Source organism: Euprymna scolopes, chromosome 5, assembly GCF_053919585.1.
Source record: "Euprymna scolopes isolate OS-2025 chromosome 5, ASM5391958v1, whole genome shotgun sequence".
Taxonomy (NCBI): domain Eukaryota; kingdom Metazoa; phylum Mollusca; class Cephalopoda; order Sepiida; family Sepiolidae; genus Euprymna; species Euprymna scolopes.
Genome location: NC_136486.1, coordinates 82,741,505 through 82,761,176, shown reverse-complemented (window position 1 = coordinate 82,761,176; position 19,672 = coordinate 82,741,505). Strand labels below are relative to the sequence as shown.

The window sequence follows — 19,672 nt, the reverse complement described above, 5'->3', positions numbered from 1 at the left end:
AACATAAGTAAAAATTATTCTCCCAAAAATATTCCACAGTAAAATCTGATTTCATGAAATTAAAAACTAAAACTATTACAAAGCAAGACAAATGATGAACTTAATTTGATTGAAACATTCTAATATTATTCATTTTTATCATTGAAGAAAGATAATTTATAATCTTAATTATTCAAACCTATATTCTTATTAAAACACATGGGTTTATTTAATTGAATTCTATATCAAAATATTTTCAAATCTCAGTGATCGGAACACTCACAAAACACATATATCCATATAATTCATTTGTATAATAATTTTAGAAACACTTCCTAATAAATCAAATATTCTGCAGGATTTGTTTCTAATTTTTAATATATATATATATATACACATATATACACACACACACACGCAATAGAGTTATTGATATTAATATTATAGTAATATTAATTAATGAATTATTTGGAATGTAAAGAAACTGTACATTCAAAATAATGAAATTTAAATAATTCCCAGTTATGTTTGCACAAATCAACAACTAAAACTTGAATGAATTGTGTGGGATTGCAATTCTGCAGACAGATTGTGGAACGGTACAGAAGATGAGTTGTGGTTGAGCAGATCAAGTTCTTATTTCCATTTAGATTGTGAAAGGTACTTCAGGGACATTAATAAATTTATGATTGAGTATACAAATTATGAGTTAAAATAGTAAAATTAAGGGGAGCTAATAGTACTATTTGTAGATAAATATAAGTTTAAATAATATTAAATGATGTTTTTCAAAAGTACAATTCAGGAGTCAAGATTTGACACGTAACATGTAATTGGGGGGGGGGATATGAAAGAACGATTTAAAAAGAAAAACAATCGATTAAGCTGATTGAAAGATTCCTGATTCCTGAATGATTATATATAAGAGAATATGGTAAGATTGAGTATGTTTAGCAAATAATGTGTAGTGGGTATTTTTTTTTTATTGTCTAATGTTAAATTATCTATGTTATTTCAAATTGGCTGTATTTAAATTTTCTCTTGTGTTTGCATTGTGAAACCAATTCATTAATCCACTCGTAAAATAACAGATTTAACCTGTTTTAAATTCCAATTATCTTGATTTTATCATGGCTATTATAGTTAATTGGAATATTCATTTTGAACCGTTGGATTTTACTTTATCAAAGAGAATGTCTTTCTACAGATCTTGCACCACCAAAAGATGAGACAGAATAAATCTAAAATTCTCCATTCCCAAAGGATTTGTGCCTGTTACTCTGGATGCTCCATTGAAAAGAATTGGAATTTAACTTCAATGGGGAAATCTTCAACCAATCTGGTACCTAATGACATCATCCCATTCTATTCAAAGATTACTCTATTTGGATACCAAAATCTCATACTTTTTTTTGTTTTAACCCTTATTTTCTTTCTCTATGTCCCTTAAAAAGATTTAATCTTTAATATATTTCTATGTATGTGCTGAATAGCAAAATTATATCAAATCAGATTTAATACTTAACTAATGACTTTCCTCTGAGGAGATGAGCCTACATTGAAAAGCCATGGATTAAGGAAAATACTTTATAAATATTGTATTCTTTATTCAAATAATAAATTTTTGTTTTGAAAAATATTTTTCTCAATGAAATTTAAATATAAAAAACAGTAAATATAAAATAAAATATATAAAATTTATTTTCTTTATATATCTTACTATGATGTGCAGACCATTTCCATCATTATTGATCCCATCAGGCAAGAAAAAATGAAAATTAAGAAAGTTCTTACACTTTTTTAATTTTAGAGGAGAAAAATATTTTACCATGTCTAGCGTGTGGCATGGTTTAAAGTTCTTAAGAACATTAAACTATGCCATTTAATTAGACAAAGAAAATAAAAAGCTATAAATGTGCCCTATTTTATTGAGCACTATCAATGACCCTTGTTAGAATTTAATGATTCTAATCTTTTGAATATTTTTCAATCTGGAATATATATTAACAACACCCATAATTTAATGTTGTAGCCTGAAAATTCTTGATTAAATATATTTTTGCAGGCAATGTCAAGACACAAGTAGTGCTAATATATTATATAATTAGCTACTATTTGTGCATCCACATGTATCATGTCAACTTTTAAAAAAGGCATCTCAATTTATTAGATCATAGTAGTTGAAATACATTAAGTTTTAAATTATATAAATTAATAATTTCTGTGATGTCTATTCTTCCATATAAATCAGTAACGATTTTTATAATCTAACACGGATATCTGACGTTGCCCAGGGTTGAATTGTGATCAATGAATGTCCCATACTTTGAATACTTTTGTTATTAAAATCGGTGAAATTGCCCATTTTTTAGATTGACTGTTCTTCACAGATATCCTCACAGTGACTTGGTTCACAATGCCTTATAGTCTACATTTCACTGAAGAGAACCTACGGTTGGTTTATAAAATTATTTTATATGACTTGCATCAACGTTTAAAATGCAAAAGTTAAGTATCATGGTTCATTTATGCTCTAAACAGAAACACTCATTTTGAACATGCCTCTATCTTATCAAAGAACCTACTGTTGATTTTACATGCGGGACACTTCTGCTTGTGCAGTGATAAAACTACTAAAATTCACTTGTGATGTTAGGTTTTATCTGAGTGTTAACTTCGGTCAAAATCTGACATTCCTTCTTTAATAGGATTTTTTGCAATTATTGATTTTTGACACTTATCGGAGGCATTCTAATACAAAACCTTAAAAACATACATTTGTGTGTAATTTAAAAAAAAATAATTTGTAAAAAATTCGGCCCAGCCATTTCAGAGTTCATAGGGAATGAACTCTCACACACAGAGACAAGGAGTCTTTTATATATATATATATATATATATATATATATATATATATAGGTAGGTATCTATTTTTAAAAATAAAATATATCCCCATTTCATTTATAGGAAAATATAAACAGTATTAACCTTTGCAAAGGAAAAAATTGAGAATTTTATCTTTTTTGTATTTATAGAAAATAACTAATATTTCTTAATTATGTTATACATATTTTCTTACACATGTTATATAGTTAAACTAGATTTTTTAAAAAAAGGCATCATTGGAAGCCATCTGTTCAAATTATAATTTGTAAGATGAAAAAGATATATTTATACACAAATACAAAAATTTATTCTCTACTCACCACAAAAAAAAAAAATAAATAAATAAAAAGTAAATGGAACTACTTTCTGTTACAAACCCAAAAAACGTTTTTCAGAATAAATTTAAGAAATTTGAGAAAAAAAAGAAAGCAAGCCACTTTTTAGTTATTGTTCAATTCTTTTAATATATAATTTAGCATAAAATTTAAATAAAAACTTAAAAAAATGACATGAATTCTATCCTCAAGATGTTTTTTAGGTCTTCAATTTTATTAAATTTTATTAATTCATTCATTCATTTTAGATTTAATTTACTAAAAAAAATGATTGATGTTTTTCAGCTTCTGCTCAAACAAGACATTACCATTGAAATGCCAGTGCTGCTGTGATAAGGGTCAGATTTCTAAATAAGGAAGGGGGGCAGCATAGGTCAAATTTTTGCATGTTACTACAGTTTGGGGATACTAAGAGACATATCAACTATGTTACAAATGCAATATTAAACATTTGTATTCTTGCTGCTAAACTCACCTTTATAACTACAAAAGTTCCATTAAATTAAGATCCTTACTTACATAAAAAGAAAATCTCAAAATTTAAATAATTTTTATTTTTTTAATTGAAATAAATCAAGCCTGGCAAAGAGCAATCACAACTTCACCTGACTCTCTGACAAGCAGAAGAGATAATAGAAAAAAACATGCCCTGCTGCCTCCCCTTTTCACACAAAGGAAAAAACCCCAAAAGAACCTTTGTTGTCATTTATCACATAGATACTTATCAATGAAGATTTTAAATAATTTTTCTGAAGTTTGGCATTTCATAAAGAAAAGTAAAATAAGCTAAAAATTAAATTACATACTTTGGTATTCCACATCAGCATCATCATTAGCAACATTGGCAGCAGACTGAACGTCATCCTTGTCCAGCCTAACATCATCACCGTTATTATTCTGAAATAGAAAGGAGTTTATTTCATCACTTATAAAATAGAATGGCCATAAAAAATTTTTCATATAAAATTTAGGAAGCTCATTCAAATAAAATATTTAAAATTATGGATTAAAGAAACTAACCAGATAAGAATCAGGATCAAAATTTCTCTTTCAATGAAATCCTGTTTTATTGTCTGCTTTACCTTAAAAGGAAATAGGGAAGTGAACACTGTAGATAATAACTAGAAAGGAAAGTGGGGTCAGGGTTTTAAAAGACATTAAAACAGCCACAAGAGACACTTTTGCTGACTATGGCTGAGCTGATAGAATATTATGTGCTGTCACTATTTTACTTTCAAAACTTTTTAACTATTTTACTCACTATTTTAATTTTACAATTTTTACTATCAAATTATTGATTTCTTTTCAAACACTCGAAAAATATTCCAAACATTTTAGGAGATTGTTTTTTACTGTTTGCTGCAGTTTTCAACAAGATCAATGACAAAAATAATAAGTTCAATACGTCAAATTAAATAATTTTAATTTAAAATAATGCTGTTACAGTTTAATTCACATCTAATAAATTTAAATTGTGCAATACTGAAAGTATCAAATTAATGAGCATTATCTTTTTTATCAAACAAAATTTATGTTTATAAATTTGCCTCTATAACATTTTTTAAAAATGATGAACAATTTTTTTTGTTATTAATGTTGTATTTTAAATATTTTGAAGATTTCATGATGTTGCTGATCTTGGTTTTTGGTTCTAGTCACCTAATGTACTTCCTAACTTCTGGTGTGGCTGCTACCGGAAGCAGTGACAAAGCAAATTAGTTCCTTCACTTTTATCATTCTTCATATTTCTATTGCCAAGTGATTTATTGAAATAAAATATAAAAAAGAGGACATAATTGAAAAGTATACAATAAAAATTAAAATTATACATATAAAAATAACAGTCTTTATTAAATATAATAGTTCACTACTTCAAAAGATTTTAAAAAAATGTTTTTAATAAGTCTTAAAAAAAAAAAAAAAAAAAAAAAACTAATTTAAATAATTCTTAATTAAAGTAAGACAAAAAAACTTTTCGATGTATATCAAATAAAAAAAAAAAATGATCGTAAAAACGGGGGGAAAAAAAGCACATGCATGAGGGAGATATAGGCATGAGAGAAAAAGTGATGTAACTGATGTAGCACTACACTGAAAGTTAGGAATTACATTAGCTGTACTTCGCATTTTAATAACAACCTAATACATTGATAATGAATAGTGAAATAAAGATCAGTGTATGGACATGGATTCCTTTTATTCAATTTCAAAAGACTTCAAATTGTGGATTTTTGAAAAGCTGGTTAGTCATTTCAGAGAATTGCTGTGAATGTTGTATCTGACATGTTAGCAATAGCAATAAAATAATTTGGAAATCAAGCTATCAACAGCTACATAGTACTAAGATTTGCATAACAAATGGGGGATTGTATACAGAAGCCAAAAAACGAAAAAATAAAATTTACTATAATCATTAAAAGTTACAATTCTACCTATCTGGCTCATTTTTTTAGTGTTTTTAAATAGTTTTAAATGCTCTTTATTTCAGAGATCATTTCACAACATATAAACTTCAAGCCCAGATTGGCACTTACATCTCTAGCGCTTCATACATGGCCAGACACAGCTAGCCCTAGAAATTTTTGTTGATTTTTAAACATAAATCGAATCATAATTATCCTCTTCATAAAATGACAACTCCAATTTTCAAAGGTTCAACTTAAATCGTAATTTCATTTTCTCCATAACTTGACGCCATTTCTCAAAAAGCCCAAGACAATCTTAAATTTCCAACAAACATTGAACAATTATAATTTTCATATATTTAACAAAAAGATAGTACGAGCCACAAATATTGCTTGTGAGTATCGAGTTATTATGCGAGTATTGAGATTTAAAAATATTTTTAGTTTATTTTTTTCCACTTTTAGAACAAAAATTTTGTTTATATAATGGTTTTAATGTAAAAAAAAAATTTTGATTGACAGTTGGAGTTTATTTTTTATTTTTTGTTAGTCTACACAAAATTAATCAAGATTTATTAATCATCCCTGTAAAGTTAATGAATTAGAATTTAGATAACTGTTCTCTTAATATATTAGGTAAATAGATTTAAAGATCTGTTTAAATAATTAATGACTACTGAACAGAAAGCAACATCTTAAAATAGTTGCTTTTACTTGAGTTAAAATTCTCAGAAAAACAAAATTACTTATTTCTGCAAAGAGTTATAAAGAATAATGATAACTGTATTATATGAATTATAAAGGAAGTTATTTTAATCGCATTTATTAAGTAAACCTTATAGTAATGTTTAAGCTAAAATATCCAGTATTCCTTCCAGCTTGCACAAATTCATAAACTTGATATTTTTTATAAGCATGATGACTGCAACTCTTTGTTAACATTATTTTCCTCAAACTAAATAGTGAATGGAGTTTTAACCCTGATCTTTATATCAAGCATAGCTCATGTTTGAAAAGTTTTTCTTCAGCGAGAAAAGCTTTGCATGTTAATTATTCTCTCTGAACAAATATATTTACCCCCCCCCCCAAAAAAAAACCCAGCTAATTCACATCATTTAATGTAAAGAAAATCATGTGTTTTAAATTAGAGTACCCTTTTCTTAGAGAAATATCTTTACAAAAAAAGTTATAACTCATGCTCAATACTCTTATCACATTCTCTGATACCAATCAAGGTATTTCTACATATTATACAATATATGTCACACAGACACATATGCAATAGATAAGACATCCCTCTAACATTTCTTGAATAAATACATGAATAGCTTTACATACATTATTTCCCAGGATGCTAGACATAAGGTCATGTGCGGTTTTGAAAAAAGTACACTGAGCAGCCCTTTCAGTATTTCTTGCAATTAGCAATAAACTCCTCAGAGAAAAGGTAAAGCCTGAGAGAGTTGATCTTTTAAGACTGAATATGTCAATATGTCAGCCCAACAGCAATAAAGACACTGTCGGACTGATGATACCTTACAAGGATGAAATTTGGAAAATTCTGTGTAGTTTAATCCCCATATATATTTTCATAACTTACTACTAATGTATTAAGCACTGTTGAAGTAAATATTGAAAATTCATACAGAAAATATCTTATAACATTTTATGTGGATACATGAAATTTATATATATATATATATATATATATATATATATATATATATATACACACACACACACACAAAAGCATTTAAATTATCTCAATAATGAAATACGTAGAGCTTGATGATCAAAGGAATTTTTTATTAATTTGATTAAAAATAAGTTATGACTATTTTGTGCCTCATACATTTCAATATTTTTTCCTCTTTTAGACCATATGCATTAAATCACATCTTTTATTCTACTTTTCCAGTAAAAATATTATATCTTTGTTAAAATACAAGATTAATCAATGAAATTTGCCATATATGTGCATTTTTGTGTAAGGAATTTGAATATGCCACTGAAAATTGATAGAAATTAATGGCTTTCAAGTAATTTGCAGTCATAACAGCATCAGCGGCCACAGTTCTCCAAATTGTAGAGTCAGGAAGATAAGTAAAGACAGTAGTTTCCCATTGTTTTCTGTCTTGATTCGGGAGTGCATCCACACCCCAGTGAATTAAACGCACCCCCAGATACTGCCCTAGAAATTTCTATGACTCCGCATCATACATATAGTGCCTAGTCTTCCCAAATGATCACCCATCTGGAACTGGCCAGACTCATTGCTTAACTTCACTGATCTGGCGAGAACCGGTGTGTCAACGTGATTGTGCAGTAAACATACATAAATCTGTTGCAATACCTTAAAAATTCCATGTATTCATTAAAACAAATTACTTTATTGCAATAAAGATGAAACGTTGATGAACACATAACTTGATTTGCTCCTTTTTCATGCATTTTGTCAGAATACAATTTCCATTATTCTCATCATATATATTACAATAGAAAAATGCGAGCATGAAAAGTAATATGGTTTAGCTTAAATATGGAAAATAAAGGACTAGTTGTTAAAGCTAGAAAGGGAAAGAACAAGATATTCTACTAAAAAATATAATAAACTTATAACATAAAATATTGCAGCATTAAAAATTGCTTATATAATGTTATAAATTGAATTTTAAAAAATTTTTTAATGCTGCAATATTTTAAGTTATAAATTTATTATATTTTTTACTAGAATATTTTGTCCTTTCCTTTTCCAGCGTTAACAACTAGTTCTTTACTTTTCCATGTTTAAGTTTAATCATATTACTTTTCATGCTTGCATTTTTCTATTGCAATCCATGATTTTTCCAGGCTTCCAGTAAATTCACTTGTTCTTTATTTATTTCAGTTTGACTTTTTTTCCCCCCATAAACATAACATACACATACGTAATAACAACGTATGGCACTCGTCTGCTTTCGATAAAATCCCCAATTATCTCCCTTCCATTCTGTCTGTTTCACTTGTTACTTCTTTTTGCAAGAGCGGTGAATTGGTAGCAACAGTAGTTGCTGAAGCGATGTGGCTGCTATGGAAACCAGTCATAAAAACGTCGCTCACCTCTTTTACGTTTTTTTATGAATTTGAACGTCAGTAAATTCATTGTAACTTTTGCTTTACAGAATGAAAATTGAAAATTTTTATTCACAATATAGCTGAGAAGGTGGTCTACAAACTGTAATAATTGCTTGAAATTTGGTAGAAAAATGAGTGAGCAGTGAAGCTTTAAAGCAATTCTAAATGACTAAAACTAACACTTAACCATGATGTGGTCATGAAGAGAAGTTATCAATTTTATTAGGTGATCTATGCAACTAAATTTCTATAATAATCATAGAAAGCCAAGTTAATCAAATGTTTTTTGAATATATAAGGTAATCCTGGTTTTATTAATTAGTAATTATAAACAAGAATCCATAAATAAACTATAAAGTAACATTATAATCATAAGAAAAAATATAGGAATTTATTTAGGCTTATGTAAGATTGCTTTATTTTTGTTATTATAAAAGAATTGCATTGAAACAAAATAAAAAAAAATATGGATCATTTTTTTTATTGGAATTCTTTTTGTAAATATATTAAATTCACTTTCTGTAAAAACTAGATCTGATAAATTTTCCTACCAGGGATTCACATCTTTACCTTTCCTTTGAGGCAAAAAATTATTCCAGAACGTGGACAGATCAGTAAATTGTTGTACATTTTTCTTTTAATAATTTCAATTAAAGAAAAAATGGCACAAACCTTTTTTAGTTCCAGAGATTCCTGTAAAGTCTTCATGTAAAAGTCAATATTATTGGCATTAATATTCTTCAAAGAAAGGAAATTTGAAGTCAAGGCATCCAATAGAGCTTTACGATCATTTTTCAACAGCGCATCATTCAGAGAATCCAAACACATGAGAGCTGAAATAAAGAATCATTTTTGAGAGAAATTCTGTATATGATTGCAAGAGTTACAATTTTACAATGCTTAATCAATTTAATCAGAAACTGATGCAATTATATGATTGGCCATCTTTTATCATCTAGTCATTTCTGCTGAAATGTTATTCATTTGGATGGATAAAATTCATATAAAGATTTTTAATGCCTATTATTAGCAATACACATGAAAAAATTGAAATAGCTTGAAATATTTCAATATTGGTATGCATAGAAAGAGCTTGGTGAGCTAAGAAAGAATCTTTTTAAACTTTTAAAATCTGATTAAAATTAAGGAAGTTATGGCTATCTTTGTGCCTCACACGTTTGGATATTTTTCCCTCTTAACGACCATATGCGTTTCGTCACATTTTTTACACTACTTTTTCAGTAAAAATGTCATATCTTTGTTAAAACACAAGACTAAGAAATGAAATTTACCATATAAGTGTATTTTTGTACAAGGAATCAGAATATGCAACTAAAAATCTCCCAAAATTTATGGTTTCCAAATAATCTGCAGTAAATGTGCATAAATATGCAGCAATTCCTTAAAAATGCCATGTATCCATAAACAGAAAAGAAGTTGGAGAACTCAAAGTTGAATTGTAATGTGCTTTATGTACAAAAAACTTAAATCTAAACATAAGACCATTTAAAAATGAATATATTGCAATATTTCTTTGGTATTATTGTAGATTAACACCTGTTTAACCCCACTCAACTCCTTCTGACCATCCCTCCAAAATGTGATTCTACCTTTTTAGGAAATTATGTATAAAATGTCATGAAAAACTTTAATGAAAGATAAACAAATTATTTTAGAATTGAATGTAAAATAATTTCCTAATATAGGTCATTCTAGCATTTTAGGGCAGTTAACTGTTTTTTTTTCTATGGGAAAATATGCATGTTTTTTTTTTTTTTTTAGATGATTATGTGTAGTTTTAAGAGGGTTTCTATGCAATGAGAATATGGGGAGGGTTGCCATTCGGACTTTGAATTAATTGTAGGGGCTAAGGAAAATTATGTGTGAACATACTGAAAACTTGACAGAGACAAAGCTAACAAAAATAATATTAGAGGGGGGAGCGGTTAGTTTCACAAAAATTTAATGTAAAATAATTCACCATTTCCAGGCCATTCTAGCATTTTAGGACAGTTAACCAATTTATTTTTATGTGTATTTTTCTTTAAGGAAGGATCTATTTTTTGTTTGTTTGTTTTAGATGCTTGTATGTGGCTTACAGAGGTATTTTGTTGGGGGGGGCTTGCCACTCGAACTTAGTGTTATTGTTAGGGTTAAAGAGTGTTTTAGGAATACGAACCATTACTTCATTTTTGTTTTGTTGTCCTAACTGCAAAATGCCGTTTCCATTTCAAATAAATATTTTACAGAAAGTTATATATATATATGTGTGTGTGTGTGTGTGTGTGTGTGTATTCGACAGGTAAATAAGTCAGCAAATGTTATATTTAGTTTTAATTTAATAAGAAACTGCGTTGCGAAATTTTAAAGAAAATTCCATAAATTTGTTGATTTCTATTTTCGAGGTTGAAGGTGTTAATTCCATAGGCCGTTTATACTACGCTGGAGCAGGTTGTAAAAATATCTTTCGCTTAATAGGTAGAAAAAAAAATAACGAAATAAAAAGCTTCCTAATTGTAGTTTGATGTGTTTTCTTTTAAAATTTTAAGAATATTGATATAGATTTTGAGGGTTTGTATTACTATACACATAGATTCGAAAAAGTTGTCAAAAAAAAACAAATATATAACAAATAAATGTTATCAAAGGCAAGTTACTTTTCTACCTAACTGGATAATTTTTTAGTGTTTTTATTTAATGTAACATGTTTATTCAGCTTGAAAACAGTGTTTACCGATGTTTTGGAAAATTTAAAATGGCGCCCGACTCTTGAAACGGTAAGTTTGGGGAAAAGAGTTAAAAATAAAAAAAGTAGACAAAATACTGCTAGAAACTCGCTCAATATATGTTACCGTGACATAGGCTGACATATATTCGGTGAGTTTTTAACAGTATTTTGTATAGTTTTTTTATTTTATTTTTAACTCCTTTTCTCAAACTTACCGTGTCAAAGAGAGTCGGGCCGGGTGCCATTTTTAATTTTCCAATACATCGGTAAACACTGTACGTTTTTCGAGCTGAATAAACATGTTACATTAAATAAAAACACTAGAAAATTATCCAGTTAGGTGGAAAAGTAACTTATCTTGCCTTTGATAACATTTATTTGTTATATATTTGTTTTTTGACAACTTTTTTGAATCTATGTATAAACGAGATTTTGATACTTATTTTTTTTTGAAAAAAAAAACATTTGTGGCTGTTCGCAGTAAAACATTGTTTTAATTCGCTGTTCAAAACTAATTTAAAGAATAAAAGTGCATGCAAGCTATATATCTACAAAAGTTTATTTTGTTTTTTTAACCATGTTTTTAAATTTGACGAGAAATGTGAGAAATTGCAACAGATTCATAATGCCGAATTGGTTGGGATTGTTGTTATTATACATTCTGAAAACCGAATAGTTCCAAACTAATGTTATTCTGATAACAAAATAGCTCTAATTAAACATAAGAACATTTATATTTTCATGTTTTTCTTAATTCGTTCTGGAATAAAAATTAAAGAACGCGTGTTTACACTGTGCTATGGCTGATTCTACAGGCTGGAGCTGCTGCTGCTTCTTCTAGTAATACTAACTTCATTTGACCAAATTCGAGAAATAGAAACAATTTTTTTTTCGGGTAGGTCCTTTTAAATTATCAATTACCGCGGTCCTACTCAACATAAAATAATACTTTTAATTGATAAAGATAGTAAAAAGATTGATTTACTTACTACTGGGTGTCCGAAGAATTTTTTTTTTCAAAATGTTCAATACTCGTCATATTAAAGTCTTATTTTTAACACGACAAAAAAAGAAATGGTCAAAAATATTTCGGACACTTAACAGTATTAAGATTAACACCTCTTCTAATTGGTTCCCAAATTTCATGACGAAATTCTTCATACAATCACGGTACGGACCTTTAGAAAACAGGAGGGGTCATTACAAAACCTTACCGAAAACGCCATTTTATGACGTTCACATTTTTATCACTTTATTTGCTTAAAACTCTTAAAATATATAATGTACATTCATATTTATTAATTCATTTGAAAGTATATTCATTTCCGAACAAAACAGTAGTAATTTGAAGACTTGAAGTGCTTTGGTTTAAAAAAAAAAAAATGGCTATTTTAGTAGAACTACCTTGAAATCTGTGATTATCCAAAGCGTTTTTTCGTCCGTGTGTATTACTACTATTATGTACAGTTACATTACAAAGAGATTATATTCACTTTAACGTCTGTTTTACATGCTGACATGTATAGCATTTAGAAACTGATCTCCAAAGTAACCTATCAAGCCAGGAATTTATCTCTTTAGTGCATCCTTTCTTCATCCCATGCCTGATTTGACTTTTCCATGTGAATTGCTCTTGCTACATACATTTGCTCTACGTCTATTAACTTTAGAACACACGTCCATTCTTTTAACATCGCCATAAGACAGATGAATAGTTGATCTATATCAGGTCCTTAAAATGATTTTTGCTTTCATGAAGTGAAGAAGCAATGAATAGATAAACAAAAAAGATTTCAATTCAAACAAAGCCATCCAGCTCTGATTCATTGCAGTGACAACAGGTAATTGAATGGTAGAAAAGGGATCTTCAATAAATTTCCAATAAAACTTTGTATTGGCATTCTTTTACTAAAGATATCCTCCTAGAAATTTAAAATTTCTTAGCATTGTTTATTATAAATTGTTTGTTGACTTATAGACTAAAAGGTTCTTTAAAAAATTTTAAAATCTCATTAAGTTTGATAAATACTATACTGCAGTCCTATTAAAAAAAGTACAAGCAAAGATGAACTTACTGTTAACTTTATTTAGGTAACCTTGAATCTCAGCTTGGGTTAATAATTCATCATAAGCATCAGCTTCATATGTACTGTTTGGATCAATACTCTGAAATAAAATTTTTAAAACTTTTTAAACATCAAGCATAATCTTTTTATTTTAATATTATATATGTATCTTACAAAAAATAAAATAAATTTATGTTCGAAATATTCACAAAATTTCATTGATCTTTCAAGTAAATTTAAAATTAAGTAATCATTAATCATGAAGTAAAATAATTGCTAGAAGTTTGCACATGAAAGTATATTATTTTTAAGTTGTAAAATATCTTTCAAAAACTTGACTAAAAGTTATAAAATAACCTGCTTGAACTGACATAATTAAATACTAATTAGATTACTCTTTTTAGCCAACAAAACTATATCAATAGAGCAACTTAACCTTCTAAGGAAAGAATTTACAAAATATCAAAATAATCTAAAATACCTTCATAAATAGTTACAAAATTTTTAGGATACATAGATTGGCACCTTAAAGGACATTGTCATACAATGTTTTTATAAAGTAGTCATTTTGGTTAAGTTCTGGAAATTTACTTAATAATTTGCTTGGTTTCTCCTATAGTAGCTATTATAATTTGAGAGGTAGGCACATTTGTGAACTTGTTTTGTAGTTTATATATGGAAGTTTAAAAATTGTTATTTATGAATCATGTTACTTAGTTGCTTCCTTTGATGATTTTGATTTCATCTAATGATCACATAAGCTATGATTTAACCAGTTTGGTTGAAGTTACTGCAGCTTTTGTTGAGCAAAAAAAAAAAAAGTGGCAGTAGGAAGGCAGGCTCGAACCCGTACCGCAAAGGAGGAAAAGGAACAGGGTAAAACCTAACGTTTATGCTGTTATGACCACCGCCAAACCGGAAGCAACATTTTTTAAAATTAAGGCCAGACAATCTAAAGGAGAGGATAACTTTTAAAAATATCGGCGAAAAAAAGTGACCCCCCCCCCAGTGCCTAGTTGAAGGGGAAGATATTAATGTTTTTAGCCAATTTTTCGATATTTATCGTATGAAAGGTCGAACTTTAAAACGATAATGATCTTGCTAAAATCCGTCGCCTCTATTGAAAGTTTAAGGCAGACATGCAAACAGACATACATATATTTATATATTGGTAACTAAAAATTTTCGACCCAAACTGATAAAAAAGCTTGCCCTATCTCTGAATACCCTTTATGTATAATTTCAAATATTTAAACCAGAAATTGTCTGAGTAATTTGGAAGAGACTGCAGATGTCAATTTTTTTTTAAATTTTGACCCCTATTATGACCCCTTAAAATTTATTGTTTTGGGCTCAAATCAAGTTATTAAGTTAGATCCATGTCCAAGGAACCTATATCTAAAATTTTAAGTGCGTAGACCCAAAATTGTCGGAGGAGTTTGGTAGCGTTCTCAAAGGTCAAATCGTTGAACTTTAACCTCTTAATCGCCAAATTTCTGGCCAAAAACCGATCACATCGATTTTCCCAAATCTCAGTATATCAAAACATAAAAAAAACTACCGTAAGGCAAACGAACGATGTTAAATGTAAAAATCTGAAAACCAAAAAAGAAAACAGAAAAACGAACGTTAAAACTTCTGAAAAATAAAAGCCAAAAAAAAAAAAAACATGTGAAAAATGGCTTAAATAAGCCTGTTTCGATATTAAAATTTAAAAAATCGGTGGGTACCTGGGTGTTTTTGGGTGTGTGTGGTCAGTCGGGGTGGGGGGTGTTAATGAAAACGTAAGAATAAGCGAAGTAAAAAAAAAACAGAAAAACGAACGTTACGTGAAAAATGGCTTAAATAACCCTGCTTCAATATTAAAATTAAAAAAAAGACATCTCACACCACGATTCGAACACAAAACGTTTATATAACCAACTGAGCTAACACGACGTACATGAAATTGTGTCAGTTCTTTAAATATTTAAACTAAATCAGGTTATGACGTCGTCTGACGCATGTGTAGAACCGATCTTGTCATCAGAGGACGGTTTTTGTCTGACCACCCTCCCCCTGTAGAAAAGTGCCGATTTCAGGGTGAAAAAATTAACATTTTTAGCCAATTTTTTATATTTGTCGGGCGAAGGATGGGGCTTTCATATGAGACAAAATTTGTGAATTTTTGTTCCGTCTGTCGAAAGTTTTTAGCAGACACAAACATACACACATACATTTTCACTTTTATATATATAGATAAGAGTCAATTTTCGATCCATTCTTATAAAGTTGTGATTTCGAAAATAAAAAATATTTCCATATGGCTTGGGTGCATCACCTTGAATCGAAACCGAAACCAAAACTTATGAAGAGTTCTTGGTAAAATTATTTATTACAAGAAATGGAAAGGCATAACAATTAACCATCAGACACTCGGAACAAAAAAAAAAAAAATTAAATGTGACACACAAAATAACACACACGTTATATTAATATATAGATGAAAATATTTTATGTGCCAAAAACAGTTTTTAGTTAAAACAATGTGGTAATGAGAATAATTTATTTAGAAAAAGGAACTGTCATTTAATATATGTATTTTTTTAGATTTACTCTTTTTATAAAAATATTTTATGTACAAAACCAGTTTCATTTCGCTGATAACATGTTGCTTTTTGGTTAGCAAGGTCAAAGCTTTTCATGAAGTTCAAGGTTTCATAATAGATAGGCATCTTGGCTTTTGTTTACATGAAAATTTTGTAGTAATAGCAATAATATTTTAATTAACGAAAACATCAGCGTCTCTCTCACAAACAATAAACAATGTAAAAAAAAGTAAACAATGAAAAAAAAAAAAACAAAAAAAAAAACAAACATAATTGCTCAATTTTTGTTCCAAATATTTTAAATTAGAAAACTTATAGTGTCTACCGGCAGAGAGATTTATGTTATCGTTTTTTACTACGGAATAACTTTCAATCAATTATTTCTTAACTTTTGCACTCACCAGAAAGATAAAATCCTAAATTTTATAGAATTAAAAATAAATATAGTGGTGAGAACATGCTAATCGAATGCTGCCTGACGTGTTCGTAAATGTGTATTCCAAAATTAATGTGTATTCCAGACTTAAATCTCAACTAACGAAATTTGCTGAAAAGTGTGACACACACGATATCGTATTAATATATAGATGACAGAAACAAAGGAAAGGTTGTCAACATTCATTTAAAAGCAAAACCAATAAAAGATGTCACGTAATCAGTGTCATTATAATTATTTTTGAGGAGTTGATGTCATTTTATATATTTCTATTTTAAATCTCTGAAGTTATTTCATGTTTATACTTTTGTATATAAAGGATTCACTCCTAAACTAAGTAAGCAAAATACTTTTGAAAAAAGATTCAGATTCATTTGAGTATTTGAAAACAAATTTCAAAACAAAGACTATCTTTATACTTAATAGAAAGTAGATTTTTCCTGCATCACTTTTGACGCTACAGCAAACAACGAGGCAATTGCTATGCAAATCTTTCACACTCACTATTTCCAGCTAATATTGCAGCGTGTTTTCAAGCATGAATATGCACATTTGGTCACTGTTTAATAAATATCATAATTTATCCGCTTCAACTCACCCTCAAATACGTAATCCTACATAGGTAGTAAGTAGCAGATATTTCGCTTCATTAAATTAATTCTTCCACACAACCCGAAATTAATGAGTCTTTTATTCATAGCCACATACCACTAAAAAAATTATTCGCCTTCTTACCTGCAGTCATTTTATACATAATACATTGAGTTGAATTAACAAACAAACAATAAATTTTGAACTTTGTTACGAAAACTGCGAAATGCGAAGAAAGGAATTTTACTCAAAATCTCATGATTATTTATAATTTATTAGTTACAAAAAATTCTATTTTGTATGAAAATAAACGTATATCTTCTGTTATAATTATCTTAAAGTTATTTGAATGCAGTAAAGGTTTCAGAAAATTTTCTAAAAAATAACAAAACAAAACCACCAACACGCATGTGGAAATTTATAAGGAAATTTTTATCAGAAAAATACAAAAAAAAATGCAAGCAATTTTTTTGTTTGAATTATTTTTCTATGTTCCTAAAAAATAATTTTTCTATGTTTTTAAAATAATTTTTCTATGTTTTTAAAATAATTTTTCTATGTTCCTAAAATAATTTTCTTTTTCAAGATTATATAAAAATTATGTTCTCAAAGTTACACTTTAATTTGATTGTTTTATTTTCTTGGTGGTGGTGACTTTAGTATTGTTATTTTTACTAATAGTATTTTTTTGATTTTCTACATTCTTCCTATTTTTTGTTTTCACTGGAATTCGGTTGGCATCAAGTCTGCACAAGGTCTCAGTTCAATTCACCCTCATCCAGTGAATGTTCGGTTTGTGTTTTCTCTCCTCAGTCCTTACATCCTCCTGGACTCTTCTCAACTATTTAGTATGATGGCAGTCAAGGCTGAAATTATAACTTCATTATTATTATTATTATTGCTATTGTTGTTGGTGGTGGTGATTTTAATATTGTCATTACTGCTAATATTTATACTAATACTACTATTTCTACATTTACATTTTTGGTTTTTATTATTATTAGCAGTAATCTTAGTATTTTTTTATTGTTATTATTAGCAGTAGTAGTCTTAGTATTTTTTGTTCGATTATTACTATTCTGATTATTTTACTATTGGTTGTTTTACTGTTACAATTACTATTATGCTTATTTATCTTACTGCTATTAATATTAGTATTAATATTGTTTCATTTCTTAACGTTATTAGTGTTACTAATAGAACTATTAGCAATAAAAGTATTATGAGTTTTGCTATCAGTATTACTATTATCATTAAGATTATTATTACTAATATCAATAATGTTACTATAAATAGTAATAGAAGTAGTATTGCCATTTTTGTTATTATTGATCTTTGTATTAATATTGCTAACATAACTATCAGGCTGTATTATTCATAATTACTTCTAGCTTGGGTTTGGGCATTGAATTTTTGTCACTTACTATGAATTCCTGGGCAAGGCCGGGATACAAGTAAGCTAGTTTTTATATAAACTATTTTTGTTAAGAAATATACTTTGATTACAAAACATTTTCACATATAAATTTTTGTATATAATATTTCTAATTGAAAATGTTACTATTTGTTTATAATTACATAATTGATCTATGAAAGAGAAATCGTTTTAGACTGGGACAATTTTAATTTTGTTTCAATCCAATGGAATAATCAATTTCTCATAATGTTGATCTAGAAGTGTAAGCCATGTTTAGTTTCATAAAAGTTTCAGATGGTTCGTTGTTTTAAACAAGTCTTGAGAGGTGATTGGTTTGCAGTAGACAGTTCCACAGAGAAAAATATTCTTACCGTGTAGAGATGGAAAAAGAAAACAAAAAAAAAAACACGTGAAATTGCTCCAGAAAATTTATGAAGCAATTCTGGTTTCTGATTGGTTGGTAGCAAAACGTGAATTAATTCGATTCGTCAGTTCCTAGCAGCATCGTTTATAAATAGAATCGTCCAACTGTGTGGGATCATACCCCATTAGAACTCCAAAATATTGCAACAGTTGACATTTTTTTTTTTATTTACTACATGAGCATTAAATGTGTTTGTTTAAACTAAATGCAGTTACCCAAGACATCTAATACTCAAACAGCCAGAATTAAAAAATATAAATACCAGAATTATGGAATGTAGTGGCGCTGTAGAATTTTTTCCCTTATATAAAGAAATGAATCGGTGTATAGTGATAGTGTGCTATTAGTTATTTTATAGGGAGATAAAATGATTTCTACTCTGTGTTTAGAAAACATTTTTGGAAAAGACAAAAATCTTGTAATATTTGTAATAATGAAAAATGTTTTTTATGAAGCACACTGTAAGAAGTGATACTGGTGTTGAGTGGAAAAGATGTGTATAGGAAGCATTTGGTTAGTTTCCTTTGATGGCTGAATTTAGAAAGGGGGGGGGATCGAGATCATTTTATTATATAGAAGATTGCTTCAAGCTCAATTAATTGGGAGACTGTTTCAGTTTCATATTCTAGAGTTCATGTGCCTTGGATGATTGTTCTGGGATCATAAATACATTTTTATTTTATCAACCACATGCTGTACTCTG

The 19,672-nt window shown here is 28.3% G+C and overlaps 1 protein-coding gene across 1 annotated transcript in view; it reads right to left on the bottom strand.

Annotated features, from left to right (window-relative positions):
* Positions 1-19,672, bottom strand: part of LOC145276893 (ras GTPase-activating-like protein IQGAP1) — a 274,771-nt gene that overhangs the window by 109,029 nt on the left and 146,070 nt on the right. The window contains exons 10-12 of the mRNA XM_080128329.1: positions 13,523-13,613; positions 9,392-9,552; positions 4,007-4,097 (exon numbers count right to left, since the gene is read on the bottom strand). Coding sequence (XP_079984455.1) covers positions 4,007-4,097; positions 9,392-9,552; positions 13,523-13,613 — 343 coding nt within the window. The remainder of the gene's footprint in view (positions 1-4,006; positions 4,098-9,391; positions 9,553-13,522; positions 13,614-19,672) is intronic.